Source organism: Centruroides sculpturatus, unplaced genomic scaffold (assembly GCF_000671375.1).
Source record: "Centruroides sculpturatus isolate CEXI.00-Female unplaced genomic scaffold, Cexi_2.0 scaffold1364, whole genome shotgun sequence".
NCBI classification, from domain to species: Eukaryota; Metazoa; Arthropoda; class Arachnida; order Scorpiones; family Buthidae; genus Centruroides; species Centruroides sculpturatus.
This window is the reverse complement of record NW_019385575.1, coordinates 176,536-199,033: the sequence shown is the minus strand read 5'-3', so window position 1 is coordinate 199,033 and position 22,498 is coordinate 176,536. Positions and strand designations below refer to the sequence as shown.

At 30.2% G+C, this 22,498-nt stretch overlaps 1 protein-coding gene and 1 long non-coding RNA gene across 2 annotated transcripts; one reads left to right on the top strand and one right to left on the bottom strand.

The window, feature by feature from the left end:
- Positions 1–15,061: 15,061 nt before the first annotated feature.
- LOC111640257 lies at positions 15,062–20,606 on the top strand. Its single transcript, XM_023386257.1, has 4 exons — positions 15,062–15,242; positions 15,650–15,698; positions 19,603–19,816; positions 20,142–20,606. Exons 1-4 carry the CDS (start codon positions 15,099–15,101, stop codon positions 20,533–20,535), a joined length of 801 nt encoding a protein of 266 aa, XP_023242025.1. The 5' UTR covers positions 15,062–15,098; the 3' UTR covers positions 20,536–20,606.
- On the bottom strand, positions 17,999–18,989 carry LOC111640258. Its single transcript, XR_002759244.1, has 3 exons — positions 18,350–18,989; positions 18,180–18,254; positions 17,999–18,094 (listed from the first exon to the last, which is right to left on the bottom strand). It is a non-coding gene; the product is annotated as an uncharacterized LOC111640258 (long non-coding RNA).
- Positions 20,607–22,498: the final 1,892 nt, after the last annotated feature.

The window sequence follows — 22,498 nt, the reverse complement described above, 5'->3', positions numbered from 1 at the left end:
GACATCTTTCCATCAACGGAAGTCGACCGCATCGTCCCGGAGTCGTCGAGATGTGATGGAATTGTTCATTCTCGAACAAGGGACACTCCTTCAAAATGGGACTATGGTGGAACCACAGGAGAGGAAGACCCAGAGGCCGCAGCCGCCGCAGAACTTCCAAGATCGCAGTAATCTTGTAAGCTTCTTTCGTGTTTAATAAACGGTTGTGTTGTTTGTAAACGAAGCATCTATCTCTGACTCAACTGCTTCCACATGTCGTTGATTGTTACCGCTCGGCAATCCAAACGGCAAGGGAGACGATGACGATATATATATCACCTATTATCGTTCGTCGAGAGTTTCTTTTTAATTTCTTCCCCCCTCGGTCCCCACAAAAAGATAGGTGTGACATCCAACCTTTAAGTTTGATTAACTTGCATTAAAGCTTTGAAGCAAGATTAAATAGTTGTGACAATTATTGTGTTTGTTTAAAATGTTAATACTGTACAATACCTGAAAAAAAGCAATAATTTGATGTTACTCATTCAATGGAGACAGATTTTGCTCTATAAATCTTAGAACAGGCACAGCATGCCAGCAAATTTAGATTAAATTTTGTGCTTTCAGGACAAAAACTGCTCTCTATAATTTTTTNAATATAATAGAAATTTTATTAGTTAAATTGGTTCAAGCCATTATTGGAGTAATAATACCACTGTATGGTTTCCACATTTATGGTTTTTTGATAGGCATAATAGAGAAGACTTGGTTGATGAGATAGGTTTTGTTTTGTCTGATATGATGGGATAAGGCAAGGCTATTGCCAATCTGCCAAGGTGATGCTTCCTGGAAGGACTTTCTATAGAAGAACTGACCACTACTTAGATATTGGACATTAGACACATGAAGTAAATGAAGAAAACTCTGAACAGTCTACCCATTGGTCAGGCATAAACCCAGAACCAATTACCAGTGTTTGTTGATTTTATGCATTCAATCAGTTGTAATTATTAGTGTTGCAACGAATAGTATATTTGGCCTCAGGTGGAATACCAAATATTCGGTCAGGAGCGTGGCCGAATAGCCGAATATTTGGCCAAACTATTCAGCTCGACTAACGCACGTACAAAAATTGGTGCGAAAACTACATTATGACGATGACCCTGCTCTCTATTGGCCCGCTGTCACTACGCTTTGCCAATCACGTTAATTCTTGACAGTTGTAGCGGAAAGACAAGAGCATCATGGCAGTATGTGATAAATGATAATATCAAATGTGGATAACAATGAAATGACCTACACGTGTAAATAACGAAAAAAGAACAGAGAAGGACTGCGAAGAATAAATAAATATGAAATTGAGCTGATAACATAATCGAACAAGTTGAGGCAACTTATTGGCATGAAATTTGTGACCGTCAATGCCAAACAATTGTTGTCATAGACTTCGGAAAGCTAAATGCTTGTAATGAAAGTCACTTAGCGTGCACGGGCGAAAGCCTGGGGCCGTTCAGGCTACCTAGCTGTCTCGAATCTGTGAAATCATAACTGTGACTTATACCGAAGTCCTATCTGTCTCTTTTCTCCATAATCACTAGGCTATGAGTCATGTAATAGTAAAATGGGAAAACTACAACGGAGAAGTGATGAATCGAAAGTATCATGAGTGCGTATTATGATGTATGCATAGGCATACGTGGACTAGAGCGATAGAGGAAAGAGAAAGGAAAGAGCAAAGACGAGTGCTTAAAAAGAAGAATAGGCAGGGTCAGACCCTCAGATGTGCGACGATTCTCGAATGAATAGGTGTATACGTGTGTACGTGTGCTGATCTTTGTAATTATAAATTGTGAATACATGTGACTAATATTATTTTCTTTTTTATTTTGTGCATGTTATAAGTTATAAATAAATATAAACAAACAACACTAACCTGATAACATTAAATCTAAATACCAAAATGATTAATTTACTGTTTTTGTTATTTCTTACTCCTGTTTTTAGGTATTCAGCCGAATACTGAAAAATAGGCCGAATACCGAATAGTAGCCGAATATTTGTTACATCACTGGTAATTATCCACTCTTGGTTAAAATCTTAAGTAGTGATTTTAACTAAAAGAAATAAGGAGCCTATCTATCCTTATGTTGAAAGACAGGCTCTTCATCCCTCTTAGTCAAGAACTGCATTATTTTTAAATTTTAAGTTCAGTTCTGTTTAAAATGAACTCTCTATTCTATTTTTGTTAAAGACCATTAGAAATGGTATCAGGAATGCCAAAAAGTTTGGATTTTCTGTTTTTATCTTAATTTTATTGATTTCTATATCATACTATGATTTAAAGTTTAAAATGCAAGTAATAAGAGGTTGAAAAATTTTTATGTCATCATTAAAAAAAAAAAAATTTGATTATATATTAAAAATCATTTTGGTTTTGAAAATTATCACAAGCTCTATTTGGTAATTTACATAATTTTATCTGTTTTATGTCAGAAATGTCACCTCATAAATAATATTGTAATCATAAATACAAAGCTTCTTTCTCAACTTGAAGCTTGGTGGGCAGCAAGTTTATCAACTGTTAGTCTTCTTTTTACAATAAGACTCTTAATACTTAATAGTTAATAGGGGCTTCTTTGCTTGATAGTGTCCGTGAACTTAGTTCTTGTCTTCCTTTTTCTAGTATTTCCCTCCGTACATCCTTCCAATAGTGTTATAACACTAGTAGAAGGATATATGGAGATTCACTCAGAAAGATTAAACTACTAACATGTATTTGAAGCATTATTAAATTAATATTAAAAAAAATAAATTATAAATAGGGTATATTACAGGGTAAATTATCTATCTATATAACTCATTCAACGTGTGTCTGTCTGCGTAATGGCTAGGGATTGCAATTGCTGGATCCCTCATCCAACAATCCATTTGATCCAGCACATTTTTCAGCTGGTTGGATCCAGCACTGCAGATCCGCAAATACTCAATTAACTTTCTAAATAATGGCGCAAAAGTCTACGTTGTTGACCTTGCCGCTTTGCTACATGCGCTATCGCTTGGCGGCAAGAGCAACGTTGCCGTTCAGTGCGGCATGTGCTATACCCCCTCTCTACACCGCACCGCCCTCTGCTGATCTAATTGCCAGTTGACTTTCTGCTCTCGCTAAATAAAGTGTCTTCGCACTAAATAAAATAAGTAACTCCTATCCTAGTCCTGGTGCATAATTCTAATTTATGGTTGATTGTGACGTCAATGAATCACGTGACGGAACGATTGCTGTTTAAACTGGCCATTGAAGCTCTCTGCAGAAGAGTTGAGTTTGATAACTGCTGACACAACCCTGAAATTTGTCTTAGACAAACTAAAAAGCCAGGACACAATCTTGAGTGCCAACCTTTCAGAGGCACTCCACAAAAGAATCAGAGAACGGCATCTTATCGAGGTCACGGATGCTGATTTACATACAGAACCCGAAGAAGTATGACCAAAAAGATAGAAAGCCTTATATTTCACATGCCGAAAAAAATGTAATGCGCCAGATGAAAAATATACTGAATTGTGTAAATACATATGTAGTGTAACCAGCTGCAATGGCAGAGGATATTACGGAGGTGGAAAATGATGATCCAGATAACCCGGATTTCCTGAATTTCACATTGGAACAAGAATTAGAGATTCAACTAAAGCGTGAGAAAGAAAACTTCATGAAATGGAAAGAAACTAGTACTGAGAAGGATTATGATAAGTTATTAAAAAAGGAAATGGCTGTTTATGAAAGTGAGGGAGTCAGAGCTGAAAACTTATCTTTGATTTATCATTATTTGATGACACTGAAACCAACTAGCATAGAGGCAGAAAAGGCCTTATATAGGGTGGGATATATATGCAGTTCATTAAGAAGTAGGTTGGGAGACAACACCATCAATACCATTTGTTTCTTGATCTTACTTTTAGAAAAGTCAAAAAAATAACAGAAGTGATTGATTTAATTTTATTTAATCCTTTAAAATATCTTATTCAAGACAAGACTAATATTTTATAACTTCTACTCTAATTCTATTAAGTAAGAGTTTTTAACTTTTATTCTATAAGTGGTTAGTGGGCTAGGCTAGGCAATTTTATTGTGAAAATTAGTGACAAACTGTTAGTGACAAACTACCTAGTTACTTAATTAGTGACAAACTACCTAGTTACAAAAAATTAGTGACAAACTACCTAGTTACTTAATTAAATTAATGAGTATCAGTATCTTAGATATATGATGATATGAATGTACGTGATTCATGATTATGATGATGATAACTTACTAGGCTACTACTAATTACTTACTCACTACTTTATTAACACTAATAATTAAATTACTGATAAATAACTACAAACTGATGTGTAGAGCNGAGGACCAGGATTTATTTCAATTCCGGCAATTATTAATAGTATTTTAATCATTCCCAATGTTAAATTAATGTCAACAGCTCTAATTTGTACATACCACATTGCGTAATTTTTTGTTATTTCCATCCCAAACTTGTTCTACCAACCTCTCAAAAAAAGTTCACTCGCACGCTTGACAGCTCTGACACACCCCTCCATTTTAACCAATTAAAAATTTTAATTTGCAAAATTTAACATAACTCATTAGAAAGAACAGTAAATATACAAGTGATTTTTCTCTCAATTTTTTAAAAGAGAGATGTGCTGTATATCTTCTAATAGATGCCTCCTGTGTTTAATTGCCGAACTGGCTGATTGACCTGGTGCTTATTAGCCTATGGTTATGTTGTACAAAAGATAAAGAAACTGAGTAAAGAACAGATCAAAATATACAGATACAGCAGATGATAATTAACGATCCTTTTCACTAATTTGGTCAACCAATTCCGATATGATGCACTCGAAAACAAAAATTCCTGAGTTCTGGTTTTGGTTTTGCCAGAGGCTGGTGTCTGAGTCTTTGCTGTAAGGCTGCATTTATGCAAACACAAGGCGAGGGAAAACATGCTAAAATGAACTTTTCAGATCAGAATCTACAATTGTGACACTGTTTATGCAGAAGTGAAAAATAAATTTCTCACGCAAACATGTGAGAAATGCACACAAATGTCTAGAACTTGTGCAAGCATTATTATTGCTTTATTTGTAATTACTATTAGTTAATAATGAAAATAAGTTATTGCGCTTTAAACAAAAGAAAATGTTCTCAAACTACTGTATTACTCGTGTATAAGACAATCTTATATGTAGGATGATGTATGACTTTAAAGATCAAAATAAAGAAAATTAGATTTATTAATACAATTCTAATTTTATTTTGTTTAATTACAAATAAAATATTATCAAATACACATATTAAGACAAACAACTATGTTTGCCTTAATACATGATGAATGGAAAACAAAACCAAAACATTATAATGTGCATGACCAAAAAAGGTTTATTTTTAATGATTTAGAATGTGCTAAAAATAGATTCATTAAAAATAACAATTTAACAAATATGAAATAACTACATTTATAATCATTGCTAAGTGATCCGTATTTTATTAATGATTTTATAAGTAATGAACTATTTTCTGTGTACAAATGAGATGCAATGCGTTATTTATTGATGGATGTAGGTTAAACCAATAAACAAAGAGGGGTATATCTTAGTTTGTTTACAGTAGGTGCCATCTTACAATAAATAGAGTGTAGACTTATAATGGCAGCATGAACTGCCATTACATGGTTCACATGGTTACATGGAATACATTACATGGAATACATGGTTCACAGAAATTATTACAAAAATGAAAACAATTCTTTGCTTGCACATATAGGATGACCTAGGTTTTTGAAGCAGTGAAAAATGAATGAAAACCTCATCTTAAACATGAGTAAATATAGTAAATTATAACATCAAATGAAACAAAACCCATAAACATAAAATAACATTAGGACTTGATTACTTACAAATAATGTATATTGTCATGGTCATCTATTATTATTTTATTTCAGTCACTGTTTAGTCACTTTTACCTTCCTTGGAGTTACTATTCTCATTTATTTTGAAGTCATTTCCTGTTTCAAGGCCTATGAAAAACATTGAGTAATTAACATCACATTACCTATACAATATGTAAAGTTTGTTGTAGAAGAGAATAAAAGAGAATTTCATGGTGAACTCAGGATATATTTTTCTTCCAATTAGAAGTTCAGACTATTTACAAAAAAATTAATTTTTTGAGTCTATCTATTTTAATCCATTAAAACAATCACAGAAGTACCTGTAACATTGGGTGAAGAAAAACTTCAATAAAAACAAATAATAAATAAGTAAAAACTCACAAATTAAAAATGATCAAAATGTCAGCCTTTTATTTGAGGTTCTGATGTCTTTTACGTTAAAAACAACAAGTAAGTCTTCTCACCATACCATCAAGTAGTTATCCAATTTTTATCAGGTTCAAGCCCTCTGGTGGTTGATACGAGTTATCCTTTTATTTGCATATAGATACAATTTCATGGTGAACTCAAGATATAGGATCAGGAACTCAGTTCTGTGGTTGTGTTAATGGATTAATAGATAGACTCAAAAAATTAATTTTTTTGTAATCAGTCTGAACTTCTNGGGGTGCGAGACAATATAATTGTCGCATTCCAAACCTAATTGACAGATCTGCGATCATCAATCGTGAGAACGAGTGCGGGATCGTCCGCCAGGTAACTTTGGACAGTCACCTTACAGAGAGTTCAAAGCGAGACCTGCTGACACTCCTGTAGAGGGGACGACGGCTGGGACAGCTGTGTCTTCTCTGGGACAGAAATTAGGTGAAATTTATGGGTCCGTCGTCTGGGAAAAGGCTTGACCCAACTCTGGAGGGGAACGGCCCGGACAGGGATATTCGGCAACCCGCGGCCTGAATCACGTCCCTGGCAACAGACCAGGGACCAATAGAATCGCAGGAGACTAACATTCGGACCAATCAAAATCTCGGGATTTTGGGAAGAAAAAGATGATAAAAGCCCAAGATCCCAAGGACACGGGGAGGTTGGGAGCAAACAGTCCAGTCGACTCAGCTCGGGACTATCGGGGCAAAAGGCTAACAAACTAAGTACAGCAAAAGAGTTTAGGGACCGAACTTCCCGTCGTAGAATTCTCCACAATCCGAATTAAGAAATCAACTTCCACCGGAACACCGTAAACGCCATGGTTCTTGTGCTACGTGGCCCACTTCCTCCTCCAGCCGCCGAAAAGGAAAAGCCTCTCCAACCTATACAGGAGAAACTTTTCCATTGCGGGACTCACGTGCTTCCAGGAAGGACACTCCATCGTTTGGTACGATCTCTTTTCGAAGGACAGACCAGTGTTTCTATTGCAATCATGTTTTAAATGAATAAACACAGTAAATTCGTAAAATATGGTCTCTGTGTGAGTCTCTCTGCATCCAGCAAACCACTACCCCCATACGAAAAGGGCTTTCTCGTGTCATCCTGAAAGATCACGGGAAAAGTGAGCATGTTCACCTTTAACTGAAAGGTCAACATTTCCTCACATTGGGGCCAACTATTCCTCGCAGACCCACAAGTGGTGATCACAGTGGTGTCTACAACTCGTCAACCCCACAAAAACAAAAATAAATAGGTAAAATCTCACAATATTAAACATGATTAAAATGTCAGCCTTTTATTTGAGGTTCTGACATTTTTACATTAAAAACAACAAGTCTTCTCACCATACCATCAAATAGTTATCCAATTTTTATCAGGTTCAAGCCCTCTGGTGGTTGATATGAGTCATCCTTATATTTGCATATAGATACAATTTCATGGTGAAAACTCAGGATATGTTTTTCTTCCAATTAGAAGTTCAGACTATTTACAAAAAAATTAATTTTTTGAGTCTATCTATTTTAATCCATTAAAACAATCACAGAAGTACCTGTAACATTGGGTGAAGAAAAACTTCAATAAAAACAAATAATAAATAAGTAAAAACTCACAAATTAAAAATGATCAAAATGTCAGCCTTTTATTTGAGGTTCTGATGTCTTTTACGTTAAAAACAACAAGTAAGTCTTCTCACCATACCATCAAATAGTTATCCAATTTTTATCAGGTTCAAGCCCTCTGGTGGTTGATACGAGTTATCCTTTCATTTGCATATGGATACAATTTCATGGTGAACTCAGGATATGTTTTTCTTCCAATTAGAAGTTCAGACTATATAGCTATATTATATAATTATTTATTTAAAATTATTTATCACTTTTTTATTTTGTNTATTTGAGGTTCTGATGTCTTTTACGTTAAAAACAACAAGTAAGTCTTCTCACCATACCATCAAGTAGTTATCCAATTTTTATCAGGTTCAAGCCCTCTGGTGGTTGATACGAGTTATCCTTTTATTTGCATATAGATACAATTTCATGGTGAACTCAAGATATAGGATCAGGAACTCAGTTCTGTGGTTGTGTTAATGGATTAATAGATAGACTCAAAAAATTAATTTTTTTGTAATCAGTCTGAACTTCTAATTGGAAAAAAAAATGAATTGTTAAATCATTGATGATAAACAGATTTTAATATTATCAACTAATATTTTAATTACTAAACAAATACATGCTATAGCACATAAGACATTTTTAACAGTATACTCCATATAGTTACAATGGAATTCCTTCTTTTCATAAGGGCAATTAGTTTGATAGGAATCAAAAAATGATACACTTATAGACTGGAACTGTATGATCAAATAACCAACATTTAACTGTGTTTTCCAGCAATTTTTAAATTTACAGCAAAAAAAAAATTTACTGCTCAAATGTTTTCAGCCATNTGTATTTAATATGAAAATATTAATTGTAGAAAAAAGTAAATTAAGATTCACATATACCAAGAGTAAATTATTATCCTGTGCTAATTGATTTAAATGCATAGATTGTAGGTTGTAAACTGTATTTTTTTAAATTTTGATTTTTTGACTATATCATTCAAATTTGAAGTAATACAATTAAATAAAACTGTTTTGATATTAATTATGTAGAAAGTATCTAGAAATAATACATCTAAAAATCCATATCCCCATCTAGAAGTAATTAATACAACATGGCCCAAAAATTAGTGAAATGTATTTTAAAATTTAAGAACGGTTAACACTAATTTGGAACAGCTGCATGTTGTTGTTTGTTAAAACCACATGCAGCTTTTAAATGATTAAAAAAAAAAANTAAAGAAATAATTTTTAATGATACAATAGCCACGATTATTGTTTTAAAAAGTTTACCTTAGGATTAACATCGACGAAAATTCAACGCAAAGCGACACGCAACAGAGAAAAATTTCAACACATGATAAGTTAATGTATTTTTTCGTACATAATCGGTTATCCGAAAAATAAGTTATCCGAACAACCCCAGTCTCCAATTTATTTGGATAAACAACGCTCTACTGTATATACTAGATTATGCTTTCAATTTAAACTCTCATAGATTAAGCCAATGTAATATTTGTGTGTGTATATATGGTTATTTATATATGCAGATTTAAATAAGGACACACACAAAAACACAATTATTAAAATACAGTCTAATCTTTTCAATTTGATCATAAGGGAAATCAAAAAACTCTGAATTCTCTAGTTTTTAAAATTACTTTTCTGCAAATTTCTTTGGTGTTTTGTCAAATTACATTCTTTTATGACCATATTTTCTCTTTACATTCCATTTTTTTAACTACTACAACTTTGTAAACTAAAATGTGTTTCATATTTAGACATAAAAACTTAGCTAAGTGACTCCACTATTTAGACAAACATTATTGAAACTTTGAAACAAGTAACAGTTTTACTCTTAGCCCAAGAGAACAAGTATATTATGTGGAATCTCTGAAACATGTGTATTACATAAATAAATTGACTATATGTTGCTTTCTCTTCAGGATTTTATTTTTGTAATATAAAATGTACCTAGCTTCAACTAGAACAAATTTATAGAAAAAATAATTTGAATTAACTGTTTTTTTTTTTTAACCTGGCATAGGTGTTGCCAATGAGAGTAAAATATTTGTTGCAGACTCATGTTATAATGTTCATAGTCATAACTTTTATCAGAAAAATGCACAAGCATAAAGACTTTTGTATGTTTCTCTTGTGTGTTATTGTTTCTCATATTTTCATCTGATTGTCATAGCAAGCCTTGCATATAAGCACCTTGTAGCTCTGATGATGAAGCTTTTGACATTTTTTACATGTCCCATTACATTTGTAATCATTTTGAAAGTTGTTATAATGTTTTTTTCAAAAATTTTTAGGAAGATTGTGGTGTAACAATGTGTTTAGTTTTTTTTTGACAAACTTTGAGATTTTCCTTTTCAGTTTGTGATTGTCTTCATGCCATAAAATGACTTTATACATTTTGGAAAGTATACAAGAAATATTATAGGCTGCCTTGTTATACTGCAACTGTTATGTGATGAATGAAACAATAAGTCTATGATATAAATGTAGAATTATACTAGAATAAACTCATTTTTGTATTTGAGTACCAAGTTATTAAATAAATAGCTTTTTTTTCCAGCAAAACTTTCATATTAGATAAGTTTCACATTAAAGTATGTAAATATGTAATGTTGAAGCTACAAAATATGTTGTCTTTATTTCACATTTTTATCCTTTAATATTTTGACAAATTTTGATTTCCAAAAAATTCAATTTACCAAACTCTGGAACACACTTTGTGCAGATGAAAAAGATCTCAATATGGTTTATGTATTTAATAATAATGATCAGAAAAACTAAATTATTATCCAACATAATTTCAACTAGACATTTTTAGGAAAGTAAAAGATTAAAGAAGTGGTAAGAATAGTAGCGTAACAGCAAATTTCAAAATTAAAACATCGGGTCTTAATGACCTCATCACATGATTCCCAAATTAATGCTAATTTAAATATAAATTAAAAAAACAAAATTTATATGTAAATTAGTGTTAGGTATTAAAATTATTTCTCTTGACTAACATCTGGATTAATAAAGTTTGAATTAATCGGATTTGACTATATATATGTGTTAAAGCTAATGCACAAAATGTTATTTCTAGTTTTTAGGGTCTGGTCATACAATTCTAATATTGGCCAGAAAATGTTGGCAAGAGTAAGGAATTTGTTTTCCTTAAAGAAAAATTATAATTTTAAATTTATCAAAATTTAAACTCATCTTAGAAATAGAAACCTGTTTTAAAATTTTCTCTTACAGTAAACACCATTAAACATATTAGTCCAAGTAAAACTTGGTCTAATATGGATGAAGGTTGTCCGAGTTTATGAAAGTCTGAATTGGGTGGTGTTTTCTCCGATGATGTGGAAAATGAGAAGTTTGATATATAGTACAGAAATTTTTAATGAACAACTTTGTGCAGAAGTTTTACTGAGCTTTAGTAGGTTATACTGCTGAATTTATTATTACAGGAAATGAGCTCAAAAAATTTCATTCCAGTACAGCAATATAGAATTTTTGTAACTTACTGACTGCAGTTATAAGGCATGCAAAGACTTTCAGACATTGAAAATACTAATTAATTGTAATTTTGTTGGGTTGCAATTTGAAAAAATTGTAGATTTATAAATTCCCACTGTTGCCTGACTTTTCTTAATCACGAGAAAAGAGTTATATAGATGAAAGCCAAGACCAGATATGGAAAACTTAGGGACAGAAGGCCCTGATTAACTATATATGAATTTCTGGTGCAAACTAGAAGTTAGAAGTCGTATTATCAGTTCAAAATTTTCTATTATCAAGAAATATTAAAATACAATTTTTGAAAAATTTGTTTGTCATGCAAAGTCAGAGTTGCTGTGGTTTGATTTAGAGCAGTCTGTAATTTAAAAATGTGTAATTTATTAACACATTTTTATAAGTTTATAGTTAGTAAAATGTTGCAGCAGGATATATTGACTATATTTCTGATATTTATTCTTTAGAATGAATATAAAGTTATATTAACATGTTGTTGTGAAAAATTCTAATGTGAGATAGATTGTAATTTTATTATGCATTTCCAACTTTATATTTGGTGATATAAAATTTAACATTTCTTTATTTTAACTTCAGCTCACTAATAGTTAATAATCTCTGCCACATGTTTTTTGTAAGTCAGATTTAAAAAAGTTAGTTTTATTCAAAAACATTTTTTCTATTAAGTATGTATGGAAAATAATGTCAGTGTGATGACCTGGATGCCACAAATATACTTTTTTCTTTTTCAATTTATTACTAAAGCAGTTTTTCATGTCACTTGTCAGTTTTGTTTTACTGCTAGGTTTCTATCTATGCACAACTTCTCACTCTGAATTTGACATCTTTTAAGAAAAGATGTTTGAAAATGTAATTATTAGAACATTGTACTTTGCAATGACTCTCATTTGTACTATTATAAATTGCACAAGATAAGAATGGAATGATAACAGACTGGCTGTAATTTGTTCAAACATATCCATTTGATGTAACATGCTGGGTTTTAGCCATTCATCATCTGCCACATCCCAAACTGACCAAACCAAGTGTGAATCAACAAATTTATAGCACATGACACATGCATTGGACATTGGTCAATGTGAGAAGTGGTGGCCAAATTAAAAATTGGTCAGTTCAGACATTGACCTATACTGTATATACATGCATGTACGATACCATATTTTCATGGAATGACTAGCATGATGGTCTATCCAGAGAGATCATTAAATCAGATATTTGTGTATGGTAAAAACCAGAATGCCAGTTTAAAGTGAGGTTATACATCCCTGTCTAGAGGACACATTAAAAAACGAAGGCATTTTTATTCTAAAACTGAAACTGTCAGCATTACATCAAAAACTATGATTATACAGTATGTTTAATTTCTTCATTTTGTCTGTTTCTTAATGACATAAAATACTATTGGTGCTTTTTTTTTGTGTATTTTATTGTTTTATTCCAAATGATCAATGATTCAAAAACGTAAAAATAAACATATTAAATTTAAGAAACTAGCTGTAAATTATCTCAGCTTACACAGATTAACATTGGCTTTGTGTGAAATTTGAGGGGACAGTATTGTTTTTAAGNAGGGTATAAGTCCGTGTCATTAGTACAAGTATGAGCTGGATAAGGTTTAGAATACTAAACCTTATCCAGTGGACCACAAGTGCAGTACAGGCTGCACAATCAAAAGTTATGCCAAGTTAGTGAGCTGGGCCGGGGTGCGGACGGGAGTCCGGATGATGCATCATAGGGCCCAGCTATGACGTCCCTGTCTACCACATCAGGTACCGACCAGTCGATGAACAAGGCATAGAATCTTTAAACCCTGTAGTGCCAATAGGCGGGGCAGGGCAAACAGTTCCTTATGAGACTGCGTCAGGAATTTCTGTTCGAACAAACCTCACCTGCCATCAGGGTCAGCGATTTTAAAAAGGTGGCAACACTAGCATGGAATTTTTCATTACTTATTCTGTGACAAAACTGAATTTTAGTCTTTTAAATTGAGATACCTAAATAAGGGGGCGGCGAAATTTTCCTTTGCCCCAGGCGGCTGACACCCACGCTACGCCACTGCCTCTGTTGCAGTGAAGCTACCCTTTTCATAGGGTCTTTGACCAACATGTCATATGATCTTTGGAGGCTTTGGAAATTTATATAGCTGGCATGAAAGGAAATTGCCTAAACTCGGACTGTATTCCAATACTGCAAGTATGGAAATATTATTGATTGCCACAGAATGTGGTAATAATGATGTGAGGCCCAGGATTTAAAAAGGCTAAGAATCGAATAATTTCTATTCATTTCAAACCAAAACGATTTTTTAAAGTTAGGGTTAACTCAAAAAGGAAAAAACAACCGACAAATTTTCTCATAAAAATCGCTCATAAAAACTCCTTTCCCACCACAATACTTCCCTGTAGAAGATGAGTTAACTGTTGTGTCATATTTAGTCACTTCACCCACCATTGGTCAAAGAAGATCATCACCTATGACGTACANAAAAAAAAAAAATCTGATTATATATTAAAAATCATTTTGGTTTTGAAAATTATCACAAGCTCTATTTGGTAATTTACATAATTTTATCTGTTTTATGTCAGAAATGTCACCTCATAAATAATATTGTAATCATAAATACAAAGCTTCTTTCTCAACTTGAAGCTTGGTGGGCAGCAAGTTTATCAACTGTTAGTCTTCTTTTTACAATAAGACTCTTAATACTTAATAGTTAATAGGGGCTTCTTTGCTTGATAGTGTCCGTGAACTTAGTTCTTGTCTTCCTTTTTCTAGTATTTCCCTCCGTACATCCTTCCAATAGTGTTATAACACTAGTAGAAGGATATATGGAGATTCACTCAGAAAGATTAAACTACTAACATGTATTTGAAGCATTATTAAATTAATATTAAAAAAAATAAATTATAAATAGGGTATATTACAGGGTAAATTATCTATCTATATAACTCATTCAACGTGTGTCTGTCTGCGTAATGGCTAGGGATTGCAATTGCTGGATCCCTCATCCAACAATCCATTTGATCCAGCACATTTTTCAGCTGGTTGNTCGCGGTCCGAAGGGCCTCGCGCCTCGAAGGTTTATGCATTACTTAAAAGCCGAGAACACGATGAAAAAATTTTACTCGTCATAAAACAATAAATAGTTTGTCAAATTTTTATTCATAAAAATGCAGTTTCAACTGCTTTTTATTTTATAAAATCTGTCTTCTTGAGCCACCAGAGGGCCTTTTAAACAATAGCTAGTCTGTTAGTGCTGGTCAGTAGTAGTCCAAATTCAATACGAACGTTTGTCTCTTGAAAATTTGATCACGATTTAAATACAGTATTTATTTTTAACAATACCGATATGTCATCGAAAAGAAAATGTGTTGTATTATCATTAAAAGACAAATTAAAGTATTTGTTTCGATTATCCGGATTTTTCCTTATCCGGACTACCTTCATCCCAATTAGTCCGGATAATCGAGGTTCTACTGTATTTTGTTTTAATAATTGATAATTAAATAGTATAATTGTTCATGTAATATTATTATGTCTGGATTAGAAAGATTTACTATATTCTTTTAATGATTAGCAATTTGTTTTATAATATTTAGGTTGATTATGCTATGCAGTGTGTAGCTGAAAACTTGGGAGAAAAAATAATTGATAAAAAAGCTGGAGATGAAGGAATACCATGGTTTAACATGTTTTTAGATAGAGGACTAAAATGTACTTCAAAAAATAAAAGTGAAAGACCAGAAATGGCTCAGGTAAATCAAAATTTATTTATCCATGATTTAATGGTGGTAATTATATGTATTATTTGAAAAATAACAATAAGTATAATCATGCTGCATTGTGAATATGTTAGGAAAATAGTTATTTCTCAGCTTATTAGAAAATTTCTTATGTGTTTATACAAATTTAGAAGTTTCATTTTTCCATGATTTTGTACATACAGTTACAAATATTAATTACAAGTCATAAACACAATACTATATTCTATTGTCATAAATTAAACTTATCCAATTAATATGTATATTAGAATGACAAGACTGTTACTATTTACATTATTTTAATTTGGAAAAATTAAATATTCAATTGTTTTCTTTCAATTTTCTTTTCATATTAATATTTTCAACATATTTCATATAGTTTTATTCTGTTAATTTTTTAGGTTCTTGATCATTTCAAAGAATTTGAAAATGCTGTAGAAAAGTTGAGAAGTAAGTACAAATAAATTACTTTACAATAAATTTTATTATAATTGAAATGTGTAGTTTTTCTGGAATACAAAATGCATAAATTATTAACTCATATTGCACTAAAACAATAATAAACCACTAGCTGAAGAGTAGTGGTTTATTATTGTTTTTATTGATAAAAATATATTCATGATGGTCTTGAATTTACACAGCTGTACATCTATTTATCTTTCAAATGTCATATAACTATAATCATAGTTACATTTTAGATTTATTAAGTTAATAAAAGAAAATTTTATTTTTAAATATGAAATCAAAATTTTAAATTAATTTTTTTCTTCATATTAACAGTAAGACAATATTGATTTTATTTGTGAAAAAAGATAAAAATAGGTTTTTAATCTTATCTTTAACAATTTCATTGTAAAATAATCTGAAAATCACAGGAATTTTTAAATAATTTGCATTAGTGTAGATGGAGAAGAGAGTATAAAGAAATATCAGCTCTGTTAGAGCCAGTTGTGTTCCAATTATTTGTAAATTTCACATTGTGAACATAATACAGTAGAGCGTCATTTATCCGAATCAATTGGGGACTGGGGTGGTTCGGATAACGTATTTTTCGGATAACGAATCATGTACGAAAAAATATATTAATTTATCCCATGTTGAAATTTTTCTCCGTTGCGTGTCGCTTCGCGTTGAATTTTCGTCGATGTTAAGCCTAACGAAGACTATTGTATCGTTAAAAATTATTTTTTTATTTTGTACAAACAAAATAAATATATTGAAAAATATAAAAACAATAAAAAATTATACTTCAGATGTTAATTTAGTATCAAAAACGTAAAATATTTGAGTAACCCAAGAAATAGCCGAAGATTGCAGCGCCACAGCACTAGCGAAAATTTAAATTTGCCGACTAGAATGCTTTTGGATAACCAGCTTTCGGATAAACGACGCTCTACTGTATTTCAAAAATTTATTTTTTGTATTTAGTCTTCAATATGGCAAATATTGATTTAATTACCTTGAGTTTTATATTAAGTTTACAGTATAAATCATAGTTCATTAAAAAAAAAAAAATAATAATAGTAATAATAATAATTAGCATAACATTTTTAGAGTTTAATAATCTATGTGATTAGAAATATTTAAAAATTACATAACAGTATTAAGGTGGCAGAATTATTCATGAATAATTCTATTTTATATATAAACATTGCCAAGCCTGATGATTATTAATATATTAAAGCCAAACAGTTACTGAATTAAATTGGGCTATATTACTGCTACTACTAATTACTAAATACCAAGTAATTTGGCACTAGAGGTAGGCATTAGATGCCTTCTCTTATTAAATTTAATAATTATAATTAAATTAATATTTATTAAATAATTTAGAAAATTCTAGAAGAAAAGAATTGACCCAACAGGACTTCAATTAAATGTTGATTCAAAAACAATGTTTTTGTATTAATTTTTTTAAAATATTGAATTAATGCTAAAAGATGATTTAAAAATGCTGAATATTTCAAAAATTTTGAAAGATTTCAATAAAATATAAGTGTATTTTGTAAAATTAGATCAAAATAATAATTTCATTTTAAATAATTTATACAGTGTGCAATGTATCATGCGACACAAATTGGGGGTTACACAATTTAGGGTTCAAATCAAGTACCAGGCTTGGACTTAATGGGAAGCAAAATATAATGTTCCAAAATAACACTTATATAAGTAAAAATCCACAATATTTATTAGATTGAACAGTATTATTTATCTATAAACAACAATGATCATAAGAAGAATTAGTAAGTATATATTTCAAATATTCCAAAAATGATGTCAAGATCAATTATATACAAAATAAACAATCAATCTATGAAAGAAATTTTTTTTCATATAATCAATGAAATCTGCACTAAACTAATTAATTAAACAAACACTTCTTACGACTTAAAGAAGTAAANTTTGGGGAGGGGCATTGTGACATTGTTCATAACTTAGAATAAATATAAAACATTAATCATTTTAAAATTTAGTAAAATTTAATAATGTTAAAACTGTACTTACTTGTACCAGCATGATAAACTGTGTAATGTACTCCGTCCACTTCTATTTTGTCAACTACTAGCCTTGTAAATATTACATCTCTCTTATAAAATACAGGTTTATTTCCATCTTGTGCTACAGCTGAATCCATTAATGGATGTCCACGAATAAAGTTTAGTACATAATCTGGAAGTGTCTGTGTATCGTTAACACAAATTCCTGGGCGAGGCTCTGGAACCTTGCTTGTGAGAACTGGTAACCAAGCAGATGATGATGTTGCTTGATCTTTAAACTTCCCATTGAAAACTTCTTGAATAGAGCTTAGACTAAATGTACAAATTGCAGATCCCATGATACCATTCCTGTAAACAAAAAAACTAATTTTAAAATGTTATATTTTGAATTGACAAATATAATAATAATAATCAGAGACAGAGGCATAGCTACCGTGGAGCAGTTGGAGCAAACTGTTCCAGGTGTATGAATCATGAGGGTGCCAAGTTTAGAAAGGGCAAAATAAAACTTTGTAAAAAGATTTGTAAAAAATTTTTGGATTTAATTAATCAATTAAATATTAGATTTGAATCTGTTTGACATAATATATACATAATTATTACCTGCATATCTTGTTGCATCATCTGATAAAAATATTCTGGAAGGATAAGAGTTGTTACAATTGGCAAATCCTTCCAAAATTTCGCCTAGTTTTGAACCTCAACTGCTTCAGTTTAAAATGTGTTTTTATACTCAGGTAAATAGAAATTACTTCTATACATGAAGTTGCTGAACTACTATTAATTCACATCGCAGCATCAAGTACCTTCTCCAACATTATTGCAGCATACCTCATTTTTTTTAACTTTACTGGTGACGACAGCAACAGGAGAACGAAGTTTTTCAAAACTAAAATTAATCAAAACTTATTTAAAAAGCAGCATGTTACAACACCGTCTTAGCTCTGGCTACCATATCAATTGAAAAAATAATAGCTTGTCAACTTAATCTGGAGAAAGTGATTGACTGATTTGCAAACAAAAAAGCAAGAAAACAACCACCTTTAAGTTATTTTTATGTATTATAATATATTTGTTATGAAACTAAACTTGCATACATTTTGTCAATACAGTTTATATACTATGTAGTATATATTATTAGGTACTCTGTACTTAAAGAATTGTATATTGTTTTATTCAATTTGTTGTTGTTATATTTATATTTATTGTTGAATCTCAAATAAATTAATAAGATATTAAGTAAGGTTTTAAATTGAAATTAAATGTTCAAAATAAATTTTGTGGACCTCCTCAGAGGAAAAAGGAGGTGCACTGATTCTACTTGCTTCAGGGTGCTGAATATGTAGCTATGCCACTGTTCAGAGAATAACATTCATTAATTAGAATATACTTACATACTACAAAATTATATTTTAAGTTTTGAATATGTAGCTATGCCACTGTTCAGAGAATAACATTCATTAATTAGAATATACTTACATACTACATATTTATATTTTAAGTTTTGAATTTAGCATATTTTGGGGGTTTTTTAGGAGTTTGTCATAAAAAAAAGACCCCAAAAAGAAAATAACTATAACTAAAAATAACACCAAAACACAAAACAATGATCAGACTTCGACTCCTTACAGGTGTTAATAACATATTAATAATGACTTCTTTTGTGCTAAGTGTTTAGAATAAAAAACGATATATTATAATATTACCTATAAATTAATAAAAGCATTGTTTTTTTTTACAGTAATAATTAATTGAATTTCAGTGATTAAAAATTATTTAGTATGATTATCTTGTTAAAAAATAAGACTAATGGAGTGTAAAATGATTAATATTTTGTAATAATTGCATCTTTTAAGGATCATCTAATGACTTTAATCATCCACCCAATTTAAATCAGTTGAGTCCATTAGATCTTCAATTGGTTCATGATATCTTTCGAGAACAAATACAACCAGATAAAAAGCAGTCTCCTATTCAAATTGATTTTTCAAAATTACAATTGCCTAAAATGGAAAATATGGTTGTGAGAGGTCCACCAGCTTCCGATAATATTAATATATCAGATATCAAGTAAGTAAAAATAATAAGTTCTATGAAAATCAATTTCATCATTTCTTTATCTTTAATCGGGTCTAACTTAGTCAGATTATTGAATTAGAAAATATGTTAAAACATCTTTTAGTACATTTTAAAATTGTTCTTAAGCATTTCTACATATGAATATTTTTTCCATTTAATTTTAATGGTTGCGGCATTTATATATTTTTTATTAAACAATTAATGGAGGAAAATTCATTAATTTTTGCTTTATTTTAAAAGTATTTTATACTATTAAAGTGTACTATTTAAAATTTTAAAATTTAACTAAACTGAATTTGTGTGTAAACAATTACAGAGCCCCACCGGGTGACAATTTTCTAGAGAAAAAGTGTTTTCTTTCACCATTAAAGCAGCAACAGAATTCGTCTATGGCTGTGATTGTGAATACCAATCATAGTAATAGTTGTCAAGCAGAATTTCCTGCTAATGGGAATGTTGTATTTACATCAAATCCTTCACTGCCTTTGGTAACTATTCTAAATCAACAAGGTAATGTTACTAATGAACTAGGTTCAGCACCATCCGGATCTTGTGTACTTAGTGATATGAACTTTTCAGATAAAATAGTAAATGCAGAAAACACATCAGATAGCAATGTTAAAAATTTTCAAACATCTCAGGCAATTGGAGATGATGTTGATAATGAAGAAGAAAATTATTCAAAAAGCAATTTGAATATTAATGAATAATTTTCTATTTTTTTATATTCCATTAAATTGCATTTATTTTAAAGTATTTATGAATGTGACTATTATAATTGTATTTCTGAAACAGATTATGATTGTATTTATTTACAAACTTAAATTTCATTTATAAAAAAAGATAAAATCTGATATATTGTTAATTGTTGTTAATATTTTAAAATAAGGTAGAACCTAAATTAATTTTAAACATTTATAATTCATATAATAGATGTGTAAATTTTGAAGTATATCATCATATTAATATGTATATTCAGAATTTTGCTTAAAAAGTTTGAATATTTTTTTATCAGTATCCATTAGTCTATTTTAGACAAAATATATATTTTTAATATTGATTAATATGTAGTGCTACTATATTTTTAAAATATAGATTTGTATATAAAATAAATAAGAGTTTTATTAAATAATTTTTATATAAAATTTTTTACGTTAATGTTTAAAAAAATTATGTATGTTAATTATATTAATAATTTATAAAAAAGCAATAATTATTATTATAAATGGTATACAGTGCCTTAAATGAATATAATTATTAATGCCAATTTTTGAATAAAATACATTTATTATTGTTAAATATGGGTACAAAATTTATGATTATATTATTCAAAAAGTAAAAATATTTTTTGAAAAATATACTGCATATATTTTTAATTTGTAATAATTTTTTATAACATCTTTTTTCTGTTACATGTAAATTAAAAATTATGCATTTAATTTTATATTTTATGTCATTTTTACCAAAATAAATGCATTTATGTAATTTATGAAAGAAATAAATTGTTTCAAATCTAATTGAATGAGAAAACAAGAATTTTCTGCATGCTTTCAGTAATATAGGATTTGATGCCATTAAATTGGAATAAGCATTTTTTAATTCAAGTTATTATTTTGTATTAATAGAATAATTTTATAAAGCCACATTAACTACACATTAACTGCTTTACCCACTTAAATATTTCTAGGATGTTATCAAGGCTTTTTGTTTCATGTAAAAAATGGTTAGATTTGGAGACAAGTTTATATTTATAGTTTATACTTGTTTTAATGATGATAATTCTAATGTTCAGAATTAAAAAGAGAGTTGGTGAATTTTTCTGTGGATAGTTTTTGCTCTTTAAAAGGTATTTGATATTTAGGCCAATTTTAAGTTATTAGACCAAGATGAATAAAAAGTTATGTATTCTTTATTGGTGTGCAAATTTCTATTATTAAAGAAGTTTTACTTTCTGAGAACTTGCATATCACAAAATTTTTAATGTAGTTATAGGAAGACATTTTACTTTGGCTTATATTTAACTTGAGTATATAAAATTATACACAATCTAATATGTAATTCTTAATATAGTACAGGGTAATTATAAAGACTCAATCCATTTTTTTGAAAATGATAACATTTGTATGCAAGCTGTGTGAAACATGCTGAACCAAGAAGAGAGAATTACTGCTGTTTGCGCATATTTTAGTGAAGGAACATACAAACTTCACCCAGAAATTCAGGAAGTTTGCTCTTACTAGGTCCAATGTCCAACTGTTGGTTACCAAATTCAGGCTAACGGTAATGTACACTGCACAACGTTCTGGGAGATCCATCATACTAGATGAAACAATTCAACACATAGAAACTGCGATAACAAGAGTATGTCAGAATACTAAGCTGGGTTCTCACTGTGCCACAACTGACAGGTGTGGTAGATCATTACAAAATCAAAAAAAATGCAGTAAATGTCCAGGTATTATATAAGCTGGAGGAAGCTAAAGAGTATTATGCCACTTGCCAAGCAATTTGTCACAATCTCTTGAAGGCTATGAAACAAGAAGATTTGATGGTACTTCCATGTATGTTATTCCACTCAAACATGTGCAAACTATAGCTTTCTCTTTTCTTGGATCAGCAAACAAACAATTTTATTACCATACCATTTTCTCAAAATAGATCGAGATTTAATCA